Consider the following 21,727-nt stretch of genomic DNA (forward strand, 5'->3'; position numbering starts at 1 on the left):
TGTTTGTTTGTGACAGTGTAAACTGCGCCAGCCTTGATACCAATGTGACTTGACGTCTAAAACTAAATAATTCTGTGAGTTTCCTATTTATCCTTGTTGCTAATTGGATGTGTGATCAGATAAAACTAAAACTTAAGTTTGATGGATTAGCCTTTTCTTTCATGATGACCAAAATATACAGACCTATTACTCAGAATGCATTAGCAATGACTTAAATGTGCAGACACTGAACTATGTGTACAGTTTCTTACCCTAAACCTCTTTAAATGTGATTGAACACCAAGCTGTCTAAATACATAATCACGTTCTACTACTGGCAATACTTGACCAACAGCAACCATCAGTAAATCTGACAATATAAAAAGTCACTACCAAAAGTAGATCGTATTTGAACATCAACCAATAACCCTGGATATAGAGTTACAAAACTGACATGTCGGTTTATCATCCAACAGAAAGCAACCTGTAACAATTCAATCAGGATATATTGGCAAGGGAGGGGGGGGGGGGGGTGGGGTTAGATTTGTTCATGTGATCATGTTACAGAGTGGAGGATGGATCCACGATCAATCCTAACAGGTTCCTACATGTATACTGCTGGTAAATTTTATTAACAGATTGTCTTGGTACAAGGCTCAAAGCTTACCATTTGTACCATGCATCATGAGAGGAAAAGAAATGTATCAATCTTTAAGACAAGCCTAGAATTTCGCCTTTGAGAGGGCACTTCCATTTTAAAATCGATAGGAAACTTTATAAAGGGCATAAAGGCAAAGACCAGGGCAACAGAAGCCACTGCCTCCTGGCCTTTAAAAATAGTTGCACTGGACAGAGATTTTAGAAGATAAAATATACATGTAGTGGTGGAAGGCTGTTGTTTAATTTGCATATTGATTGGTGGATGATCAGTGTTTGTCTCGTGTTCGTCTTCGTTTGATTAAGTTAAGAAATGACTGGCTTCAAAACATAAGGTCACTGAAAGGACAGACAGTCTCAGGGAATAGGTGGGCAGGGGGTCTTTACTTTTCATATCAGGTGAGGTTTTTTCCCCCTAAGAGTGTTTGCTTGAGTCTCAATTTTGGTTTATTTATTGGAAATTCTAGATTTCATTAATTTGAACCGAATCTGTGATTATGGAAACAAATAGTTAATTGAGTTATTGATGGCGGTATGTTAGCATTCTTGTGTCTTTGCGGATTGTTCTAGAGCACTGGACTCAAGTTCTAGTGTTTCTGATCAACAGAGTGTGGGTTTGAGTCCCGGTCTTAACACTAAGCAAGGCACTTAACCATTATTGCTTCGTCCTTTGGATGTTACTTGCTGTAAGACCCGTTATCGCCAAGAGAAGGGTGTTTGTGGCATTGGCTGTTGGAATACGAGGAAGCACCTTGTAAACCCTTATAATTAACTGGACTTCAGTATTTCTCTTGTGTCCCACTTGGTGCCTTTTATTACCCTCTGGCTTAAATTTTCGCTCGCTGTGAGAATAAAATAATTATTTTGTGTTATTCATTAATTGACATTTTTGATTCATGATGGATTCATGAAACATTTTTATGAGAGTTCTGTATTCTTATCAGTTTGTAAGGTGCATAACCTTTGCTTCAATCATGGAGTTGACCACCTCACTCAAGGCAAACCACAGACCTGTGAATGAAATGAACTATTTTCAGAATCTTACTGGTTTGTTTATTCTGTGTTTACTTCAGGTGTTTCTTGTTAGGAAGGTATTTGGAGAAGATAGCGGAACGCTGTACGCGATGAAAGTCCTCAAAAAAGCTACTCTCAAGGGTAAGGAATATCTTTTAGAGAAGTTAGGGAAGTTCAGGAGTTTTTTCTTTACTGTATTAAAAAATGCACCATGGTTTCAGGTCCAATTTCATATAGCACTTTTATAGCAGAAAAACATTGCTTGGTGAATTTAATTTCAAGCGAAAAATGTCAGGAACCAGGCATGAGTAATGTACATTGCATGCTATTTCGGCTGGTAACCCAATTGATACTATAAACCATGATTGTTTTTAAATTCTTAGCAGATTACAGCTTTATGAACTTCAGCCTTGAGCAATTTGATCAAATGTCAATTTCTCAAATAAAAACATTCGTGGTGATGGAATTTTTATGTACAATCTTCCTTAATAATTAAATTTGAGACCTTTGGGGACTGTAAATTACATTAATGGGTGCATATTACTCCAACAAATATTGCACATTTTGTCACACAAATTTGTTTTGGCTGAAACGCACTAATTCAAGGGTTGTATACATGTACACTTTTGGTAGACACAATTGTGGCAGACAAAAACCATGTCAAGTATTGGTCAGAAAGATTTACCTGTCAAGCTTCATAGTGTCTAAGACGTCTGAGACAGACCTTTGACCTTTGACCTGGCTTGTAATCAGACACTCATAATGATATTGTATTTCTCATTACAGTTCGTGATCGTATGCGTACTAAGATGGAGAGAAATATACTGGTAGACGTTAACCATCCATTTATCGTTAAGCTGCACTATGGTAAGTTAAATCTGAATAGGGGCATGTCTTTATAAATCGAGGAGGAGGGGGGGTTGAAGTGGGCATCTCACTCAGTGACAGCTATGAGGTTAGAAGCGAATGATACATGTATCTCGGCATAGTAGACGTTAACCATCCATTTATCGTTAAGCTGCACTATGGTAAGTTAAATCTGAATAGGGGCATGTCTTTATAAATCGAGGAGGAGGGGGGGTTGAAGTGGGCATCTCACTCGGTGACAGCTATGAGGTTAGAAGCGAATGATACATGTATCTTGGCATAGTAGATGTTAATCATCCATTTATCGTTAAGCTGCACTATGGTAAGTTAAATCTGAACAAGGGGCGTGACTTTATAAATCTCACTCGGTGACAGCCATAAAGTTAGAAGCGACATAGTAGACATAGTAGATCGTAGCCAGGTATGACGTCAGTAATAGAGAGTTGATGTATATCAAGTGCAGTTTTAGTACAGACCGAATGATGTTAAGGTTGCTTTAAGTCTAGTCATTGCTTTGACGTCAGTCAGTTGGGCAAACTCTTAATTGTTTACAGTGACCACCAGTTTTTTGTTGTTGGCTTGGTACATTTATTTTACATTCATATAATCCATGGCTTCATTATGCTTTCCCAACAATATGATATAACTTTTATAGCCATAAATTATGTTTAACTAAAATAGTTGTATGACACAGAACCCCGCACATGTAAAACTCAATGGTTGGGACCAGCTTGGTTACGGATGTTTGAATACACATGATACGTTGACAGTTTATATTGAAAGTCTGTTTATATTTTCAGCATTCCAGACTGAAGGGAAGTTATATTTGATCTTGGATTTCCTTCGTGGTGGAGACCTCTTTACTAGACTCTCAAAAGAGGTAAGAATCGTGCTAAGCATGCTGGTTACCAGCCAAACGAGCATTCACTTTGTATTGTCTGTGGCTTGTACTTGACATCTTTTCTATTAAGCACTTAAATGTTTGCTTACTGCGTTCAATTACGGGTCTTGATGCGATTGCTATTGTCAAACTCTCCTGCCCAGTTGGCTGCTTCCTGAAAATACTTCTGGAGACTGTTGAGACTTAGGTCGTATCCAAATTGGTGGCTACAGCTATGGCTTTGACTGTAGCTCATGGTGTTGCTATGGATACTCTATATTTCAATACATGATGAGGCAGGGATCCAGCCATAGCCCCTAGCTGTTAATTCACAATACATAAGCTACTGGGTTTCATTGTAAAAACAGAATAAACCCATGCACCCAATGCTAGCATAGAAGGTATAGTACTTTGTGGTAGTGGTACCAGTGTATACTGTAGGAGAAATCCATTCACAGTTAGCAGAATTACATATGCTAAGCAGGTATTTTTGATGATTAATCGGTGTGAGTAAAGAGACCTCCCGCTACCCATGGGGAGTTGTTCACTTTGCACATGTAGACAATTCATCACTCTCAAGTTAACACTAGGAGCGACGTGCTTGACATAACTAACATTGATGGGCATTAAAAGGATTGAATAATGGAATGCATGGACGTGGAGTAATATCCCAATTGTTTAAACATTATGTACAGACAATGATGATATAAGCCGTATACATGTAGGTAATTGAAGTGTTGAACATGTACTTGTAGTAAATACAGTATTTAGAGTCGTGTGTTGCAGCTGAGCGGTCAAGCATACCAGACCTGGTGTTTCTGATCAGAGAGTCTGGGCTCCACTTTTAGTCTTGACGCTTGTGTCTTTGATATTAATAATAATAATAATAATAATAATAGTGACGTATTGTATAGCACAAAAAGTATGCATGCGCTTGCTAAAAAAAAAGTTCATCTGTGGATATCTTCCAATGTTGCAAAAAACAAAATTTTGTTTTGATAAATACAGCAGCTCAGAATAACCAGTAATCCCAAGTCTTTATTGCTTTAGGAAATAGTTCCCTAAAAAAAGATGTGTTAAAGTGAGACATTTTACCATTTAATGCTTCATCTTTTGGATGGGACATACATGTAAAGCTGGCTGTTTTTGTTTTGTAATGCATGTTCAAGAATCTACATGTACATGTAGTACACTTGTCATTAAAAGAAGGGGTACAAAAAATGTAAGCCGCTGTGTTTCTGGCTGGGTGACTCTAGATTGCAACTGCATCACCTTCTAAACCCTTACACGGTGACTTGGTCGCTGTGTTTCTGGCGGGGTGAACTCTAGATTGCAACTGCATCACCTTCTAAACCCTTACACGGTGACTTGGTCGCTGTGTTTCTGGCGGGGTGACTCTAGATTGCAACTGCATCACCTTCTAAACCCTTACACGGTGACTTGGTCGCTGTGTTTCTGGCGGGGTGAACTCTAGATTGCAACTGCATCACCTTCTAAACCCTTACACGGTGACTTGGTCGCTGTGTTTCTGGCGGGGTGAACTCTAGATTGCAACTGCATCACCTTCTAAACCCTTACACGGTGACTTGGTCGCTGTGTTTCTGGCGGGGTGACTCTAGATTGCAACTGCATCACCTTCTAAACCCTTACATGGTGACTTGGTCGCTGTGTTTCTGGCGGGGTGAACTCTAGATTGCAACTGCGCCACCTTCTAAACCCTTACACGGTGACTTGGTCGCTGTGTTTCTGGCGGGGTGAACTCTAGATTGCAACTGCATCAACTTCTAAACCCTTACACGGTGACTTGGTCGCTGTGTTTCTGGCGAGGTGAACTCTAGATTGCAACTGCATCACCTTCTAAACCCTTACACGGTGACTTGATCGCTGTGTTTCTGGCGGGGTGTCTCTAGATTGCAACTGCATCACCTTCTAAACCCCTACACTGTGCCTTGGTCGCTGTGTTTCTGGCGGGGTGAACTCTAGATTACAACTGCATCACCTTCTAAACCCTTACACGGTGACTTGGTCGCTGTGTTTCTGGCGGGGTGACTCTAGATTGCAACTGCATCACCTTCTAAACCCTTACACGGTGACTTGGTCGCTGTGTTTCTGGCGGGGTGAACTCTAGATTGCAACTGCATCACCTTCTAAACCCTTACACGGTGACTTGGTCGCTGTGTTTCTGGCGGGGTGAACTCTAGATTGCAACTGCATCAACTTCTAAACCCTTACACGGTGACTTGGTCGCTGTGTTTCTGGCGGGGTGACTCTAGATTGCAACTGCATCACCTTCTGAACCCCTACACTGTTCCTTGGTTTTATGGTTCACAAACTCAACATACCTGTCTCATATAAGTTGTAATAGGTGCTTTGAAACGCTGCTAGATTTGTAAAGCACTGTAGAAAAAGTGATTATTCTTAGTAAAGGGTGATCTAATTTCCATTTTCAATTCAAGGAATGGACTTGAAATTTAAAGTGTCACTTGATATGGTTGTGAGGGCAGGATGGTCAATGTGTGATGGCAGGATGCTCAGTGTGATGAACTAAAGTGTGAAGAACACGTGTGAAGTGAGTCAGTAGACACATTATCGTTGACTGCTAGGCATGGGATAACAGCGTTAAAGACATTGGACACTATTGGTAATTGTCAAAGAATAGTCTCCACAGTTGGTGTATCTCAACATATACATAAAGTAATAAACCTGTGAAAATCTGAGCTCAATCGGTCGTCGAAGTTGCGAGATGATAATGAAAGAAAAAACACCCTTGTCATACAAAGGTGTGTGCTGTCAGATGCTTGATTTTGAGGACCTTAAATTCTAAATCTGAGGTCTCGAAATCAAATTCATGGAAAGTTACTTCTTTCTCGAAAACTACATTCTTCAGAGGGAGCCGTTTCTCACAATGTTTTATACTATCAGCCTCTCCCCATTACTCGTTACAAAGAAAGGTTTTATGCTAATAATTGATTTGAGTAATTACCAATAGTGTCCACTGCCTTTAAGCTGACTAGTCACCGCAGAATGTCAATTCAACTTGAATAGGATTGGTTGTCTTTCCAATGTTGGCTTACACATTACACAACCAACAGCACAATTAGCACCAATATCATGATGAACAAGAAACAAGAAATGTTCAGTTTTTAGATACTCTGTTATTTATCTACAATTTCACTGGTCAGTCAAACTCGCTAGATTTTGAAAATTTTTACAAAACTGTAGTGCATGTGGCTCAAAATTTCATCAGACCAGAATTTACTTTGCAAAACAAGAATTTGGATGAGAAAGAATTTTCTTGACCGTTTAAAGATCCGTTTCTAAATTGTTTTTTTACATTTTTATTTGAGCAAGCACTCAACAGAGGAATGATCAGGTTTGTCTTATGAATTTAAATATACTTCCATACAATATGTTTATCGGACTCAAATTCAACATCTTTTTGTTTTAAATTCAATTTATTGCACAGTGATGTATAATTATTCAGCTGAAAAATGCAAGACCACTTGGCTTGTTCAGTCGCGAGTTTACTGGTTCAATGCTAAAATTACTTGCCTGGGGTCAAGTGTATAAAAGTCTTACCTTTTAAAATGGCAGCTCTACTTATTTTGTAGAAAACATTGTGTGGCTTTTTGCTGTTAATGTTAGCCTTGAGATATTGTTTAACTTTGCATAACCTGTCATGTTTGTTCCCCTCTGTGACAAGTGCACTTAAACATGTTCAAGCAGTAGTTACTAGTAATGTATTTGCACTTCAACATGTTCAAGCAGTAGTCATGTATTTCTTTCATTGAGTGATGCGTGGAACACAACTCTAAATCAAGTCAATGTATGCAAAAACTACTCGTATTGGGATGTTATGAAATGGATTGAATATTTAAGAGATTGAATTTCTGCAACCTGGAGCCCTTGTTTTGTAAAGCAGCCTAAGCACAATAAAATTGTGCTTAGTACCAGAATAAGGATACCAGCCAAAATACCATGTCAAAATCCAATCAGTGATTGGTATCCTGTCTAGCTAATGTATGTCCCTGTCTGTTTTCAACCTCATTTTTCACTCACACTACTCTATTGAACCTATTTACTGCCATATCCACCTAATAACCAAAAAGCAGACTCGGGAGATGGCCTTTTTTTTATTCATTGAAGTTCTCATATAATCTGTGATATCGGCAGAGGAATATCCTTCATCCATAAAATTTGATACATGTAGGATTGCAATAAATTGATATTCGTCCAATAACCAATTATTGTATGATATGTTTCTTGGAATGAATGTACTCTTCCAATAACCAATGATGTATTATTCCTTTATGATATGTGTTTCTTGATAACTGGAGGATTGGAATAAATGTACTCTTCCAATAACCAATCAATGTATGATAGGTTTATTGGAATAAATGTACTCTTCCAATAACCAATCAATGTATGATATGTTTCTTGGAATAAATGTACTCTTCCAATCACCAATGATGTATTATCCCTTTATGATATGTTTCTTGATAACCAGAGGATTGGAATAAATGTACTCTTCCAATAACCATTGGTGTACCATACCTTTATGATATGTTTCTAGTTAACTAGATGATTGGAATGAGTACTCTTAAAATAACCAATGATTTGCCATGTTTGGTACATGTACATGTACATTGGTTCCTGGTTGTACCGGAAGTACAAGGAAGTCATTGTCCAGGAAGTCCTTGGGAAATTCTTGCCACAGGATCAAACCTTGAAATTTGAATATTTATTATAAGTGTTATAAGAGTGGAATAGATTTCATGGGGTTATCGTAAAGTTGAACACAAACAAAAAATGCCCTATCTTCCAGCTTTACCAACAAAATGTATACAATTTGTCAAAAGTCATTAACATAGACTTCTAAGTGAACAACCTTGCATGTATAGTATCATGAGTATTGTGATAGTATGTACATGTGTATGTTGGAGGCCAAGCAGACTAGTGCACTTGACACAGTGTGGGTTCAGGTCCGATCTTGACATTGTGTTCTTGAGCAAGACATGGATGAGATAAGTAAAAACGCCATACGTGTACAATGTACATGTGCTGAACCAAGTACACTTAAGAAGTAGAGTTTGCCCCAGTGTTTCTGGCAAGGTTGGTTGCAGAATGTGGATTGTGCAATATTTTGCATATATTACATGTCAAAATGGGTCTCATAATTCAAACTGTACTTGTACATACATGTACTGTATGTACATTTACAAATGTAGCTGTGTTTTAAAATATATTCATTGAGATACAATGTAGACATTTGCCACACTCGAGCTTTGTTGTTTTAAAAATAACAAACACTGTTATTATGAAACAGTGCCCTAAGGTAGGACAGTGCAAGTAGTAATAAGACGTCAAACCTGTGGTCTGAAAAAATAATTTGCTTTAAAGTGAATTGGAAGTTCAACTTTGGTAAATGAGTTGCATGAATTAATGTCTGCATTGGTTTGGCATTTAATTGTTCTGTTATGAGGTATAACTGGCCATCATGCTGTGCTTATTGGAGTCTACCTCAGACAGAACGTCATTCTCTATTCACATATTTCTATCAACCGTCCCTTAATTATCATAACCCACTACCTTGATCATGTTTATATACTGTACCTTAAGCAAATAGACATTGTGCTTACAGGAAATTACCAGTGCTTATTGTGCACTTGACTGTTGTGTAGCAAGTTCACAGTCTGAATTTCACTATCATAATGTGTACGTATTCCCTTAGGACAGATGTAAGTACATGGCAAATTAACAATGTTAAGCCTGCATAGTCAAGTGTATACTTGTTTTTAGTCAAGTGTATACTTGTTTTCGGTTAGCCTTCTTTGTTGTAGATGGTTGATATCGCAGCTGATTGTTAAGATAGCATTCAATCTTATAAGTCGGTCAGTGCAAGGTGGAGATTGCCGGTCAGGCGTTTGGTCATCGTGGCTAACACTACGGAAGTATGCTCTGATTACAGTACTCAGGGCTCAGCTCGGTAGATGTAGATGTAGGGTGAGACTCCAAATGTCATTGCCTGCATCTCTCTCTGTCATTCCTCATCATCTTAATCTGGTTGCCAGGAAGCACCTAGAGTCAGATAGAAGTCAACCACCACCATGGCCTCAATCAGAGAATCCTTCATGTGTTGATAAGTTGCTTCAAATACTCCAAGGCAAGGAACTGCCACATCTACAAAGTTCTTATCTAAAAGATTTAGGAAGAGAATGAGGCAATTAGACTAATGCTTATTATATGTGGGAAACCGTTTTAGTTTAAAAACCTGGCTTTTCAGAGTTTTTCCTACAAAGGTCTGTGGTTCCAGCTTCAGTTCTGATACTTCATGCATTGTAAAACTGAGGTTTTTCTAAAAGACACTCTAGAATAATCGAACATTTCAAGGGGCACCAAGGGGCACCAAGGCAATGACCAGGGGCACCAAGGCAATGACCAGGGGCACCAAAGCAATGACCAGGGGCACCAAGGCAATGACCAGGGGCATATTGAGGCAATGACCAGGGGGCATGGAGGCAATGACCAGGGGCACCAAAGCAATGACCAGGGGCACCAAAGCAATGACCAGGGGTACCAAAGCAATGACCAGGGGCACCAAGGCAATGACCAGGGGCACCAAGGCAATGACCAGGGGCACCAAAGCAATGACCAGGGGCACCAAAGCAATGACCAGGGGCACCAAAGCAATGACCAGGGGCACCAAGGCAATGACCAGGGGCACCAAGGCAATGACCAGGGGCACCAAAGCAATGACCAGGGGCACCAAGGCAATGACCAGGGGCATATAGAGGCAATGACCAGGGGGCATGGAGGCAATGATCAGGGGCACCAAAGCAATGACCAGGGGTACCAAAGCAATGACCAGGGGCACCAAGGCAATGACCAGGGGCACAAAAGCAATGACCAGGGGCACCAAAGCAATGACCAGGGGCACCAAAGCAATGACCAGGGGCACCAAGGCAATGACCAGGGGCACCAAGGCAATGACCAGGGGCACCAAAGCAATGACCAGGGGCACCAAGGCAATGACCAGGGGCATATAGAGGCAATGACCAGGGGGCATGGAGGCAATGACCAGGGGCAACAAAGCAATGATCAGGGGCACCAAAGCAATGACCAGGGGCACCAAAGCAATGACCAGGGGCACCAAAGCAATGACCAGGGGTACCAAAGCAATGACCAGGGGCACCAAAGCAATGACCAGGGGCACCAAAGCAATGACCAGGGGCACCAAAGCAATGATCAGGGGCACCAAAGCAATTACCAGGGGCACCAAAGCAATGACCAGGGGCACCAAAGCAATGATCAGGGGCACCAAAGCAATGACCAGGGGCACCAAAGCAATGACCAGGGGCACCAAAGCAATGATCAGGGGCACCAAAGCAATGACCAGGGGCACCAAAGCAATGACCAGGGGCACCAAGGCAATGACCAGGGGTACCAAAGCAATGACCAGGGGCACCAAAGCAATGACCAGGGGCACCAAAGCAATGACCAGGGGTACCAAAGCAATGACCAGGGGCACCAAAGCAATGACCAGGGGCACCAAAGCAATGATCAGGGGCACCAAAGCAATGACCAGGGGCACCAAAGCAATGACCAGGGGCATATAGAGGCAATGACCAGGGGGCATGGAGGCAATGATCAGGGGCACCAAAGCAATGATCAGGGGCACCAAAGCAATGACCAGGGGCACCAAAGCAATGACCAGGGGCACCAAAGCAATGACCAGGGGCACCAAAGCAATGACCAGGGGCACCAAAGCAATGACCAGGGGCACCAAAGCAATGACCAGGGGCACCAAAGCAATGACCAGGGGTACCAAAGCAATGACCAGGGGCACCAAAGCAATGACCAGGGGCACCAAAGCAATGATCAGGGGCACCAAAGCAATGACCAGGGGCACCAAAGCAATGACCAGGGGCACCAAGGCAATGACCAGGGGTACCAAAGCAATGACAAGGGGCACCAAGGCAATGACCAGGGACATATTGAGGCACTGATCAGGGGCATATTAATGCAATGACCAGGGGGGGGGGGGCATGGAGGCAATGACCAGGGGCACTAAACCAAGGGAATGACCAGGGGCACTAAACCAAGGCAATGACCATGGACATGGAGGCTATTGAAATAAAATACGTGACAATCTTTGTCAACAAAACATTATGAGTATTCACAGTGCAAAATGTTCCTATAGCCTAACCTTTTCTCCCCGAAAGAATCTAATGTATGCATAACTTTATACAGTGGGTTATTTTTCCATTCAATTTGGCTTTGGCTCAATGAGTAGAACATTCCTTATATTGACTAGATTAATTGACTGGTCATTCTGTCCATTGCACGCACAAACATTCATAATACATCCCAACCGTTTCAAGAACTGATGAATGTGTTCAAAATAATAATAATAATAATAATAAAAATAATAATAATAATAATTAAATGGAGAAATTTGTGACATGGGCCTACTCATTGCTGTGAATATTTTTTAGTGAGTTACAGAACCTAACCTGCTCAAGGTGAATTAAACTAATCAGCATTTTGCATTTTCAATAAGTGTTGAATAATGATGTGCCTCTTAATCCATTGTATGACATTGCATTGGCATGGTGCCAAACGTGTGTGCTATTAATTTAAGTTTTTACAAATTGAGTTTAGTTTTTTTACGAATGGGCAAACCTCAATATGCATTGGTTTGTGCACAGAGCTCTGCTGTAGTTTTTCCCCCGACCAAGACCAAGAGAAGTAGATGCGTATAGGTATCTCATCTAAGTACACTGTACCTGTATGCAAAAATTTCTACAAATTGACAGTTCTGTATGACTGATGAAGTCAGTTTAAAGAATTAAGCAGTCTGAAGACAGTTGTTTGAAAAATTGTTCAGCTCCAAAAGTGATTTTGTCGGAACCCGGTATTTGGCTGTGTTGCAGATTTGCCACTTCTTTATTTACTGTTTCTTGGTCTTGTTTACTGTAGTGTTTAATTAATTGGCAGGGACATTACAATGACAATCATGTATTGCTGGCTCTGAGTTGCTGGCTGTAGCTCATTTTGTAGAAAAGGTCATATGTGCTCAGTTAATTGTTAATATAAATCCTTTGCCTACATGTAGCAAATATTTAGTGACATTTTGTCCAAACAAAAATGCGAGTGTGGTGATTAGTTGTGTAGTTGTTATTGCATTTTTGTCTTGATAATCGCTTGCTGTACTAACATGGTTAGGTTGTACAAAATGTATGTGCTGTAATATCACTCTGTATCGATGAGGTCTTAATATAGAAAGTAGAGAATTCTGGACGATGGGGATGGGCGATAGTTGATGTCAAAATGTCCTTGTATAGTGTTCTGACTGTCACTTGGTGCATAGCAAGGGCCATCATGTGCTTGTACTACTAGCAACTGTGTCTTCCATATAACTAGTTAGCACTCAATGACTCAGCGTTAAATCCAATCTCGTTAAATTATCAATGTTCATATTGCTCTTGTGTGGCCAATATCTTGTGTGTTGTGGCTAGTTGATTTTGCATATTAAGATGGACTCACCATCAGAGTGTGGCTTCCAATGCTGGACCAAGCATCAAAGTTGCTGACAAGAGTAAGGTTACCAGCCAAAATATCATGACACATGTACCAATTCTGAGTGGTTCCTTGTTTTTCTAAACGCTTAGTGGGAATTTGTTAAATACATCATCATCATCATCATCATAGCCGCCCTCCTGAGGTAGATCCCGGAGATGGCTTCCCAACTAAGAGTATCCATAGGTCTCTGTTCCTTGCTAGGTGTCCTGCTGCTGCCACAGATGGTATGTCAGCCTCTTCACATAAGTGCTTGATGTCTTGAAGCCATCGTTTCCCTGGTCTTCCTCTGGGTCTGTTTCCTGCAATGTGGCCTTCTAGAAGTATTTTGCGGGATCGGCCATTACCCATTCTGTTCACATGCCCAAAATACTTGAGTTTAGTTTTCCTAATTGAATTTGGAAGATCTTTATAGTAGTGAAGCAGTTCACGTACTCTTGTGTTGCGAAGTCTGTCCCTTCTGGTGACCCCCAGTATTTTCCTCAAGCAAATACTGGGGGTCACCCCAGTTAAACACACTAACATGTACATGTAAATGTCTGCTGATGCTGCTCTGAAATTTGGCCAAGACTCTTCGGTAAGCAGAGACCTGACAATTTCATTCATTCATTCATTCATTCATTCATTCATTCATTCATTCATTCATTCATTCATTCATTCATTCATTCATTCATTCATTCATTCATTCATTCATTCATTCATTCATTCATTCATTCATTCATTCATTCATTCATTCATTCATTCATTCATTCATTCATTCATTCATTCATTCATTCATTCATTCATTCATTCATTCATTCATTCATTCATTCATTCATTCATTCATTCATTCATTCATTCATTCATTCATTCATTCATTCATTCATTCATTCATTCATTCATTCATTCATTCATTCATTCATTCATTCATTCATTCATTCATTCATTCATTCATTCATTCATTCATTCATTCATTCATTCATTCATTCATTCATTCATTCATTCATTCATTCATTCATTCATTCATTCATTCATTCATTCATTCATTCATTCATTCATTCATTCATTCATTCATTCATTCATTCATTCATTCATTCATTCATTCATTCATTCATTCATTCATTCATTCATTCATTCATTCATTCATTCATTCATTCATTCATTCATTCATTCATTCATTCATTCATTCATTCATTCATTCATTCATTCATTCATTCATTCATTCATTCATTCATTCATTCATTCATTCATTCATTCATTCATTCATTCATTCATTCATTCATTCATTCATTCATTCATTCATTCATTCATTCATTCATTCATTCATTCATTCATTCATTCATTCATTCATTCATTCATTCATTCATTCATTCATTCATTCATTCATTCATTCATTCATTCATTCATTCATTCATTCATTCATTCATTCATTCATTCATTCATTCATTCATTCATTCATTCATTCATTCATTCATTCATTCATTCATTCATTCATTCATTCATTCATTCATTCATTCATTCATTCATTCATTCATTCATTCATTCATTCATTCATTCATTCATTCATTCATTCATTCATTCATTCATTCATTCATTCATTCATTCATTCATTCATTCATTCATTCATTCATTCATTCATTCATTCATTCATTCATTCATTCATTCATTCATTCATTCATTCATTCATTCATTCATTCATTCATTCATTCATTCATTCATTCATTCATTCATTCATTCATTCATTCATTCATTCATTCATTCATTCATTCATTCATTCATTCATTCATTCATTCATTCATTCATTCATTCATTCATTCATTCATTCATTCATTCATTCATTCATTCATTCATTCATTCATTCATTCATTCATTCATTCATTCATTCATTCATTCATTCATTCATTCATTCATTCATTCATTCATTCATTCATTCATTCATTCATTCATTCATTCATTCATTCATTCATTCATTCATTCATTCATTCATTCATTCATTCATTCATTCATTCATTCATTCATTCATTCATTCATTCATTCATTCATTCATTCATTCATTCATTCATTCATTCATTCATTCATTCATTCATTCATTCATTCATTCATTCATTCATTCATTCATTCATTCATTCATTCATTCATTCATTCATTCATTCATTCATTCATTCATTCATTCATTCATTCATTCATTCATTCATTCATTCATTCATTCATTCATTCATTCATTCATTCATTCATTCATTCATTCATTCATTCATTCATTCATTCATTCATTCATTCATTCATTCATTCATTCATTCATTCATTCATTCATTCATTCATTCATTCATTCATTCATTCATTCATTCATTCATTCATTCATTCATTCATTCATTCATTCATTCATTCATTCATTCATTCATTCATTCATTCATTCATTCATTCATTCATTCATTCATTCATTCATTCATTCATTCATTCATTCATTCATTCATTCATTCATTCATTCATTCATTCATTCATTCATTCATTCATTCATTCATTCATTCATTCATTCATTCATTCATTCATTCATTCATTCATTCATTCATTCATTCATTCATTCATTCATTCATTCATTCATTCATTCATTCATTCATTCATTCATTCATTCATTCATTCATTCATTCATTCATTCATTCATTCATTCATTCATTCATTCATTCATTCATTCATTCATTCATTCATTCATTCATTCATTCATTCATTCATTCATTCATTCATTCATTCATTCATTCATTCATTCATTCATTCATTCATTCATTCATTCATTCATTCATTCATTCATTCATTCATTCATTCATTCATTCATTCATTCATTCATTCATTCATTCATTCATTCATTCATTCATTCATTCATTCATTCATTCATTCATTCATTCATTCATTCATTCATTCATTCATTCATTCATTCATTCATTCATTCATTCATTCATTCATTCATTCATTCATTCATTCATTCATTCATTCATTCATTCATTCATTCATTCATTCATTCATTCATTCATTCATTCATTCATTCATTCATTCATTCATTCATTCATTCATTCATTCATTCATTCATTCATTCATTCATTCATTCATTCATTCATTCATTCATTCATTCATTCATTCATTCATTCATTCATTCATTCATTCATTCATTCATTCATTCATTCATTCATTCATTCATTCATTCATTCATTCATTCATTCATTCATTCATTCATTCATTCATTCATTCATTCATTCATTCATTCATTCATTCATTCATTCATTCATTCATTCATTCATTCATTCATTCATTCATTCATTCATTCATTCATTCATTCATTCATTCATTCATTCATTCATTCATTCATTCATTCATTCATTCATTCATTCATTCATTCATTCATTCATTCATTCATTCATTCATTCATTCATTCATTCATTCATTCATTCATTCATTCATTCATTCATTCATTCATTCATTCATTCATTCATTCATTCATTCATTCATTCATTCATTCATTCATTCATTCATTCATTCATTCATTCATTCATTCATTCATTCATTCATTCATTCATTCATTCATTCATTCATTCATTCATTCATTCATTCATTCATTCATTCATTCATTCATTCATTCATTCATTCATTCATTCATTCATTCATTCATTCATTCATTCATTCATTCATTCATTCATTCATTCATTCATTCATTCATTCATTCATTCATTCATTCATTCATTCATTCATTCATTCATTCATTCATTCATTCATTCATTCATTCATTCATTCATTCATTCATTCATTCATTCATTCATTCATTCATTCATTCATTCATTCATTCATTCATTCATTCATTCATTCATTCATTCATTCATTCATTCATTCATTCATTCATTCATTCATTCATTCATTCATTCATTCATTCATTCATTCATTCATTCATTCATTCATTCATTCATTCATTCATTCATTCATTCATTCATTCATTCATTCATTCATTCATTCATTCATTCATTCATTCATTCATTCATTCATTCATTCATTCATTCATTCATTCATTCATTCATTCATTCATTCATTCATTCATTCATTCATTCATTCATTCATTCATTCATTCATTCATTCATTCATTCATTCATTCATTCATTCATTCATTCATTCATTCATTCATTCATTCATTCATTCATTCATTCATTCATTCATTCATTCATTCATTCATTCATTCATTCATTCATTCATTCATTCATTCATTCATTCATTCATTCATTCATTCATTCATTCATTCATTCATTCATTCATTCATTCATTCATTCATTCATTCATTCATTCATTCATTCATTCATTCATTCATTCATTCATTCATTCATTCATTCATTCATTCATTCATTCATTCATTCATTCATTCATTCATTCATTCATTCATTCATTCATTCATTCATTCATTCATTCATTCATTCATTCATTCATCCATTTTATAAAAAAAAAAAACTGGCAGCACGAAGCTGAATTATGTGGCATTACAAGGTAAAATATTGATAAAAATTGCACAGAAAAAAGACACAAAATTGCACCACCACGGGGTACATAGGAACATTATAAAAGAAGACGACAATAATATGTAAAACATAAATATTAGATAAACCACTAAAAGACACTCAAAAATGCACAGGTTGTTGTGCCCTGTTAGCAAGCTGCATCTGCTTAGAGTACATTGCAGTTGAGTAACCATTACCTCTATACACAAGGGACACTCTGCTCTGGCTAAACCTCTTTCTTCATCGTCAGATTAGAAACGTTTGTAAGATCCAATATCTAGTGGATTATAGCAGAGATTGATGCCATATTATTAATACAGTACTGGGCGTTCAGACACCATCTTGAAATGTTTAACAGGATTCTAATCATGAAGGATCTTAAATAAGATCAATACCATGTACACTGTTCACAAATCTGTTGTTGAGCAAATTGACTTTATATGCACTTATGTACATGTAACACTACAGCTATACTTAATACATGTATATGTTCAAAATGTTGAATTTAAATTGCGACATATTAATTCCTGGAATTTTATCTGCTGGGCAAGGCCATTTTCATTTTGTGAAGGGCACTTCCATTGGAATTCTATGGGAATAAGAGGCACCAAGGCAAACACTGAAATGCTTTTTAATGTACATGTAGGTCAGCATATTTGAACCATAGCCACTCCAACCCATCACAATCTAACGGCATGTTTTGTTTAAAGATGCTATGTCAGATTTTTGGCCGATTTGACCCAAAAATGTTGTTGTAAAATTTAATAGGTATTTTGATGGGGGTCTAGAAAGTTACAAGCTTTCATCTGAGCCACTGCTCGAAAAAGTCTGTCAATTATTAGTAGCAGTGAAATAAAGTGCTCAAAATTAGTTTTTGCCGGGATCCCGACAATATATCACGTGACCAATTCTTATGTGTTTTATAAGAAACGTTTTAAATTTGTGTCATGGTTAGTGCTGGGCGAATAGTGAAATTTTGTTATTCGGATAACTATCCGAAATTAACCGGATATTCGAATATTTTTTTCGCCGCTAAAGGGCGCTATTAAAAAAAAAAAAAAAGATTTTTTTGTTTGCCGCTAGAGGGCGCTGTTCGTTTGTGAATGAGATCTTCTGGGCGGATTGATATTAGTTTTAGACAGTGTCACTCAGTTCAATCATAAAAATGACCAGATCTAATTTAAAGATGGCGATTTGCTTTTTCTTTTGATCGTGGATGACTCTACGTGAAGGAAAACTTTTGTAATCTTTGAACAAATTACGTCAGAAACATCATTGTTTTAACTCTTCACGGAGGTGAGCATAGTTAAATACTTAATTTATGCTGTTTTATGCTGTCTTAATAGAAGTTTCGTTTGGATTCAGACAAAACATTCATGTCAGTTGTCGCCCGACGTCCGCGGATATTCGGATATTAAATGAATATCCGGTTACTTGGTTGTAATTACAGAACTATCCGGTTTATAAATAGCTATTCTCGCCCTATGTGGATATCCGGTTAAGAAAAAAAAGGCATTCGCGGTTACGGATAGGAAAACCTATTCGCTATTAACCGGATATTCAAATAATTCGCCCAGGCCTAGTCATGGTTCCTGACCATTAAAAGTAAAAGTTAAACTTTTTTTTTCAATAAAGCAGATGATACTCTTTGAAATGCCATTCATTTTTTAATGTTTCGGGCAAAAAATCTGACATAGCATCTTTAACTGTGGACTGCATCAGTCAACTGGGATGTACATGGGATCAGGTGTACCACCATAATGAGAGTACAACAGTTTGGCTGCTGAGTTTCCATAATGGTGTTGGGTTTTGTTAGAGTGAGGAAGGATCTTAGTAAATCACTCATGGGATCAGGCATACCACCATAATCAGAGTCCAACAGTTTGGGTGCTGAGTTTACCATATGGTGTATGGTTTTGTTAGAGTGAGGATGAATCTTAGTAAATCACTCATGGGATCAGACATACCACCATAATGAGAGTCCAACAGTTTGGCTGCTGAGTTTCCATAATGGTGTTGGGTTTTGTTAGAGTGAGGAAGGATCTTAGTAAATCACTCATGGGATCAGGCATACCACCATAATCAGAGTCCAACAGTTTGGGTGCTGAGTTTACCATATGGTGTATGGTTTTGTTAGAGTGAGGATGAATCTTAGTAAATCACTCATGGGATCAGGCATACCACCATAATGAGAGTCCAACAGTTTGGCTGTTGAGTATGGTGTTGGGTTGTGTTAGAGTGAGAAAGGATCTTAGTAAATTACTCATGGGATCAGGCAAACCACCATAATCAGAGTCCAACAGTTTTGGTGTTGAGTTACCAAATGGTGCTGGATTTTGTTAGAATGAGGAAAGATCTTAGTAAATTACTCATGGTATCAGGCCTACCACCATATGAATGTTGGATTTTGTGCATGTTTAGTCATGCAACCAAAATTAAGCAGACGGTAATTTGTGGGGTCTTCAAATCTCTCAAGTTATTTGAGATTGAGCTGTTTCTCTGGAGGATTGGCACTGATATGAGTTTTGTCATAATCAGTGAGTTTTAAAATTAAAAACTGTTAATAAATTTGTTGAATACCTACCAACCTTGCACTTTGCTTGCACTTAAAGTTCATCATTTTTGTAATGAAATGTCAGGCCTTGAATTTTGCTCTCGAAGGGGCACAGCAAATTTCATCTGGTAAGGGGCATGCACTTCTGAGGAAAATGTAAGTTTTCATCAGAATTTGGTGGAGGGCACCACAGCAAAAGCACAGGGCACAATTGCTGTGGTGTGCTGGGGGTTGTTTCAAGGCCTAAAATGTAACCATAATTACACACAGAGTATAACGCATCACTTTAAGAGAAAGTGAAATTGAAAGAGAAAGAGAGAGGCTAAGGGAAGGATACAGAATTGTCAAAGAGGAATTTGTCTGTTGATATCCTATGAAGTGTAGATAGTATTATTGACTGACCCAGTTATGGTATCCAGCATTGATCTTAGTATGTGGCGGGAGTGATACCACAGTATAGTCTGGTTCATCATGTACTTTGTCTTCTTATTGGATTGTTCATTGTAGAGTTGCTTATTAGTCTGGTGTGTCTGTTTGGGCCCAGGAGTCAGCTTACCACATGGGAAGTGTCATGCCAGACTGATAATGACTTTGTTAAACTTAGCAGCTTGGGTTACTGTGCTATGGTTTAGGAAAAGGCGCTAACATGGTTAGAGCATGGAGGAATTAGGGTTAAAGGGGCACTCTGCCCTGATCCAATGACATTGTCCGTGTTGGGTTATTGTGCTATGAATGGGGAAGTATATTAAAGGGGCACTCCGCCCTGATCCAATGACATTGCTTGTGTTGCGTTAAAGGGGCACTCCGCCCTGATCCAATGACATTGTTTGTGTTGGGTTATTGTGCTATGAATGGGGAAGTACATCAAAGGGGCACTCCGCCCTGATCCAATGACATTGCTTGTGTTGCGTTATTGTAGTATGAATGGGGAAGTATATTAAAGGGGCACTCTGCCCTGGTCCAATGACATTGTTTGTGTTGGGTTATTGTGCTACATGATTGGGAAGCATATTAAAGGGGCACTCTGCCTTGATCCAATGACTTTGTTTGTGATAAATTTAGTGGAATCATATATTTATAAGGCCTGCCATTTTTGAAATTTTTCTCTTTGGTGAAAGTTTGTATTGTTTTTGTACCTAATTTATACAGTAATTATGAATTTGTGAACAAAGATTTATACACATGCGATACAACTACATACCATACACTTTTTTACAGACATTTATTTTAACCAAATTAAGCAAAGCCACCAAATTCCCTTACACAATGTACACTTGCACTCAACTCAACCATCTCAACTCTTTAGTTGTGTGCAGCATAGCAACTGTTATTAGTACATATTATTGATGAAAATAATTTATCCAAAGCAGTTTGGAAAGGTCCAGTTTTGTTTTGATGTCAATGTGTTAATGGTTAAAATCTGATAATGACTAAACTCTGAATTATGTCAAATGTTTATTGTGCTGGTACAGCTGTTCTGTCACGGTCAACAATGTTTTCAAGCATTAATTTAATGTAATTGTGTAACATTTAACCTTTGACCTGTGTGTTATATTTTTGTTGCAAGTTCATGATAAACTCTGATAATCATTATCCTTTAAATGAAAGTATGCAAACATTGTGCTGGTACAGTTACAATAATAGCTTTTTAACCTTTGATCTTTGGACTATTCAATATTTAACCATTGACCTTTC

General features: G+C 37.3%; 1 protein-coding gene across 2 annotated transcripts in view; it reads left to right on the plus strand.

The window, feature by feature from the left end:
- The window catches only part of LOC139947425 (ribosomal protein S6 kinase alpha-3-like), a 66,694-nt gene that overhangs the window by 19,778 nt on the left and 25,189 nt on the right, over positions 1 to 21,727 (plus strand). For both annotated transcript variants that reach the window (XM_071945329.1, XM_071945330.1), the window contains exons 4-6: positions 1,710 to 1,791; positions 2,437 to 2,517; positions 3,318 to 3,397. In XM_071945329.1, coding sequence (XP_071801430.1) covers positions 1,710 to 1,791; positions 2,437 to 2,517; positions 3,318 to 3,397 — 243 coding nt within the window. The remainder of the gene's footprint in view (positions 1 to 1,709; positions 1,792 to 2,436; positions 2,518 to 3,317; positions 3,398 to 21,727) is intronic.

Source organism: Asterias amurensis, chromosome 14 (assembly GCF_032118995.1).
Source record: "Asterias amurensis chromosome 14, ASM3211899v1".
In the NCBI taxonomy this organism is placed as follows: domain Eukaryota; kingdom Metazoa; phylum Echinodermata; class Asteroidea; order Forcipulatida; family Asteriidae; genus Asterias; species Asterias amurensis.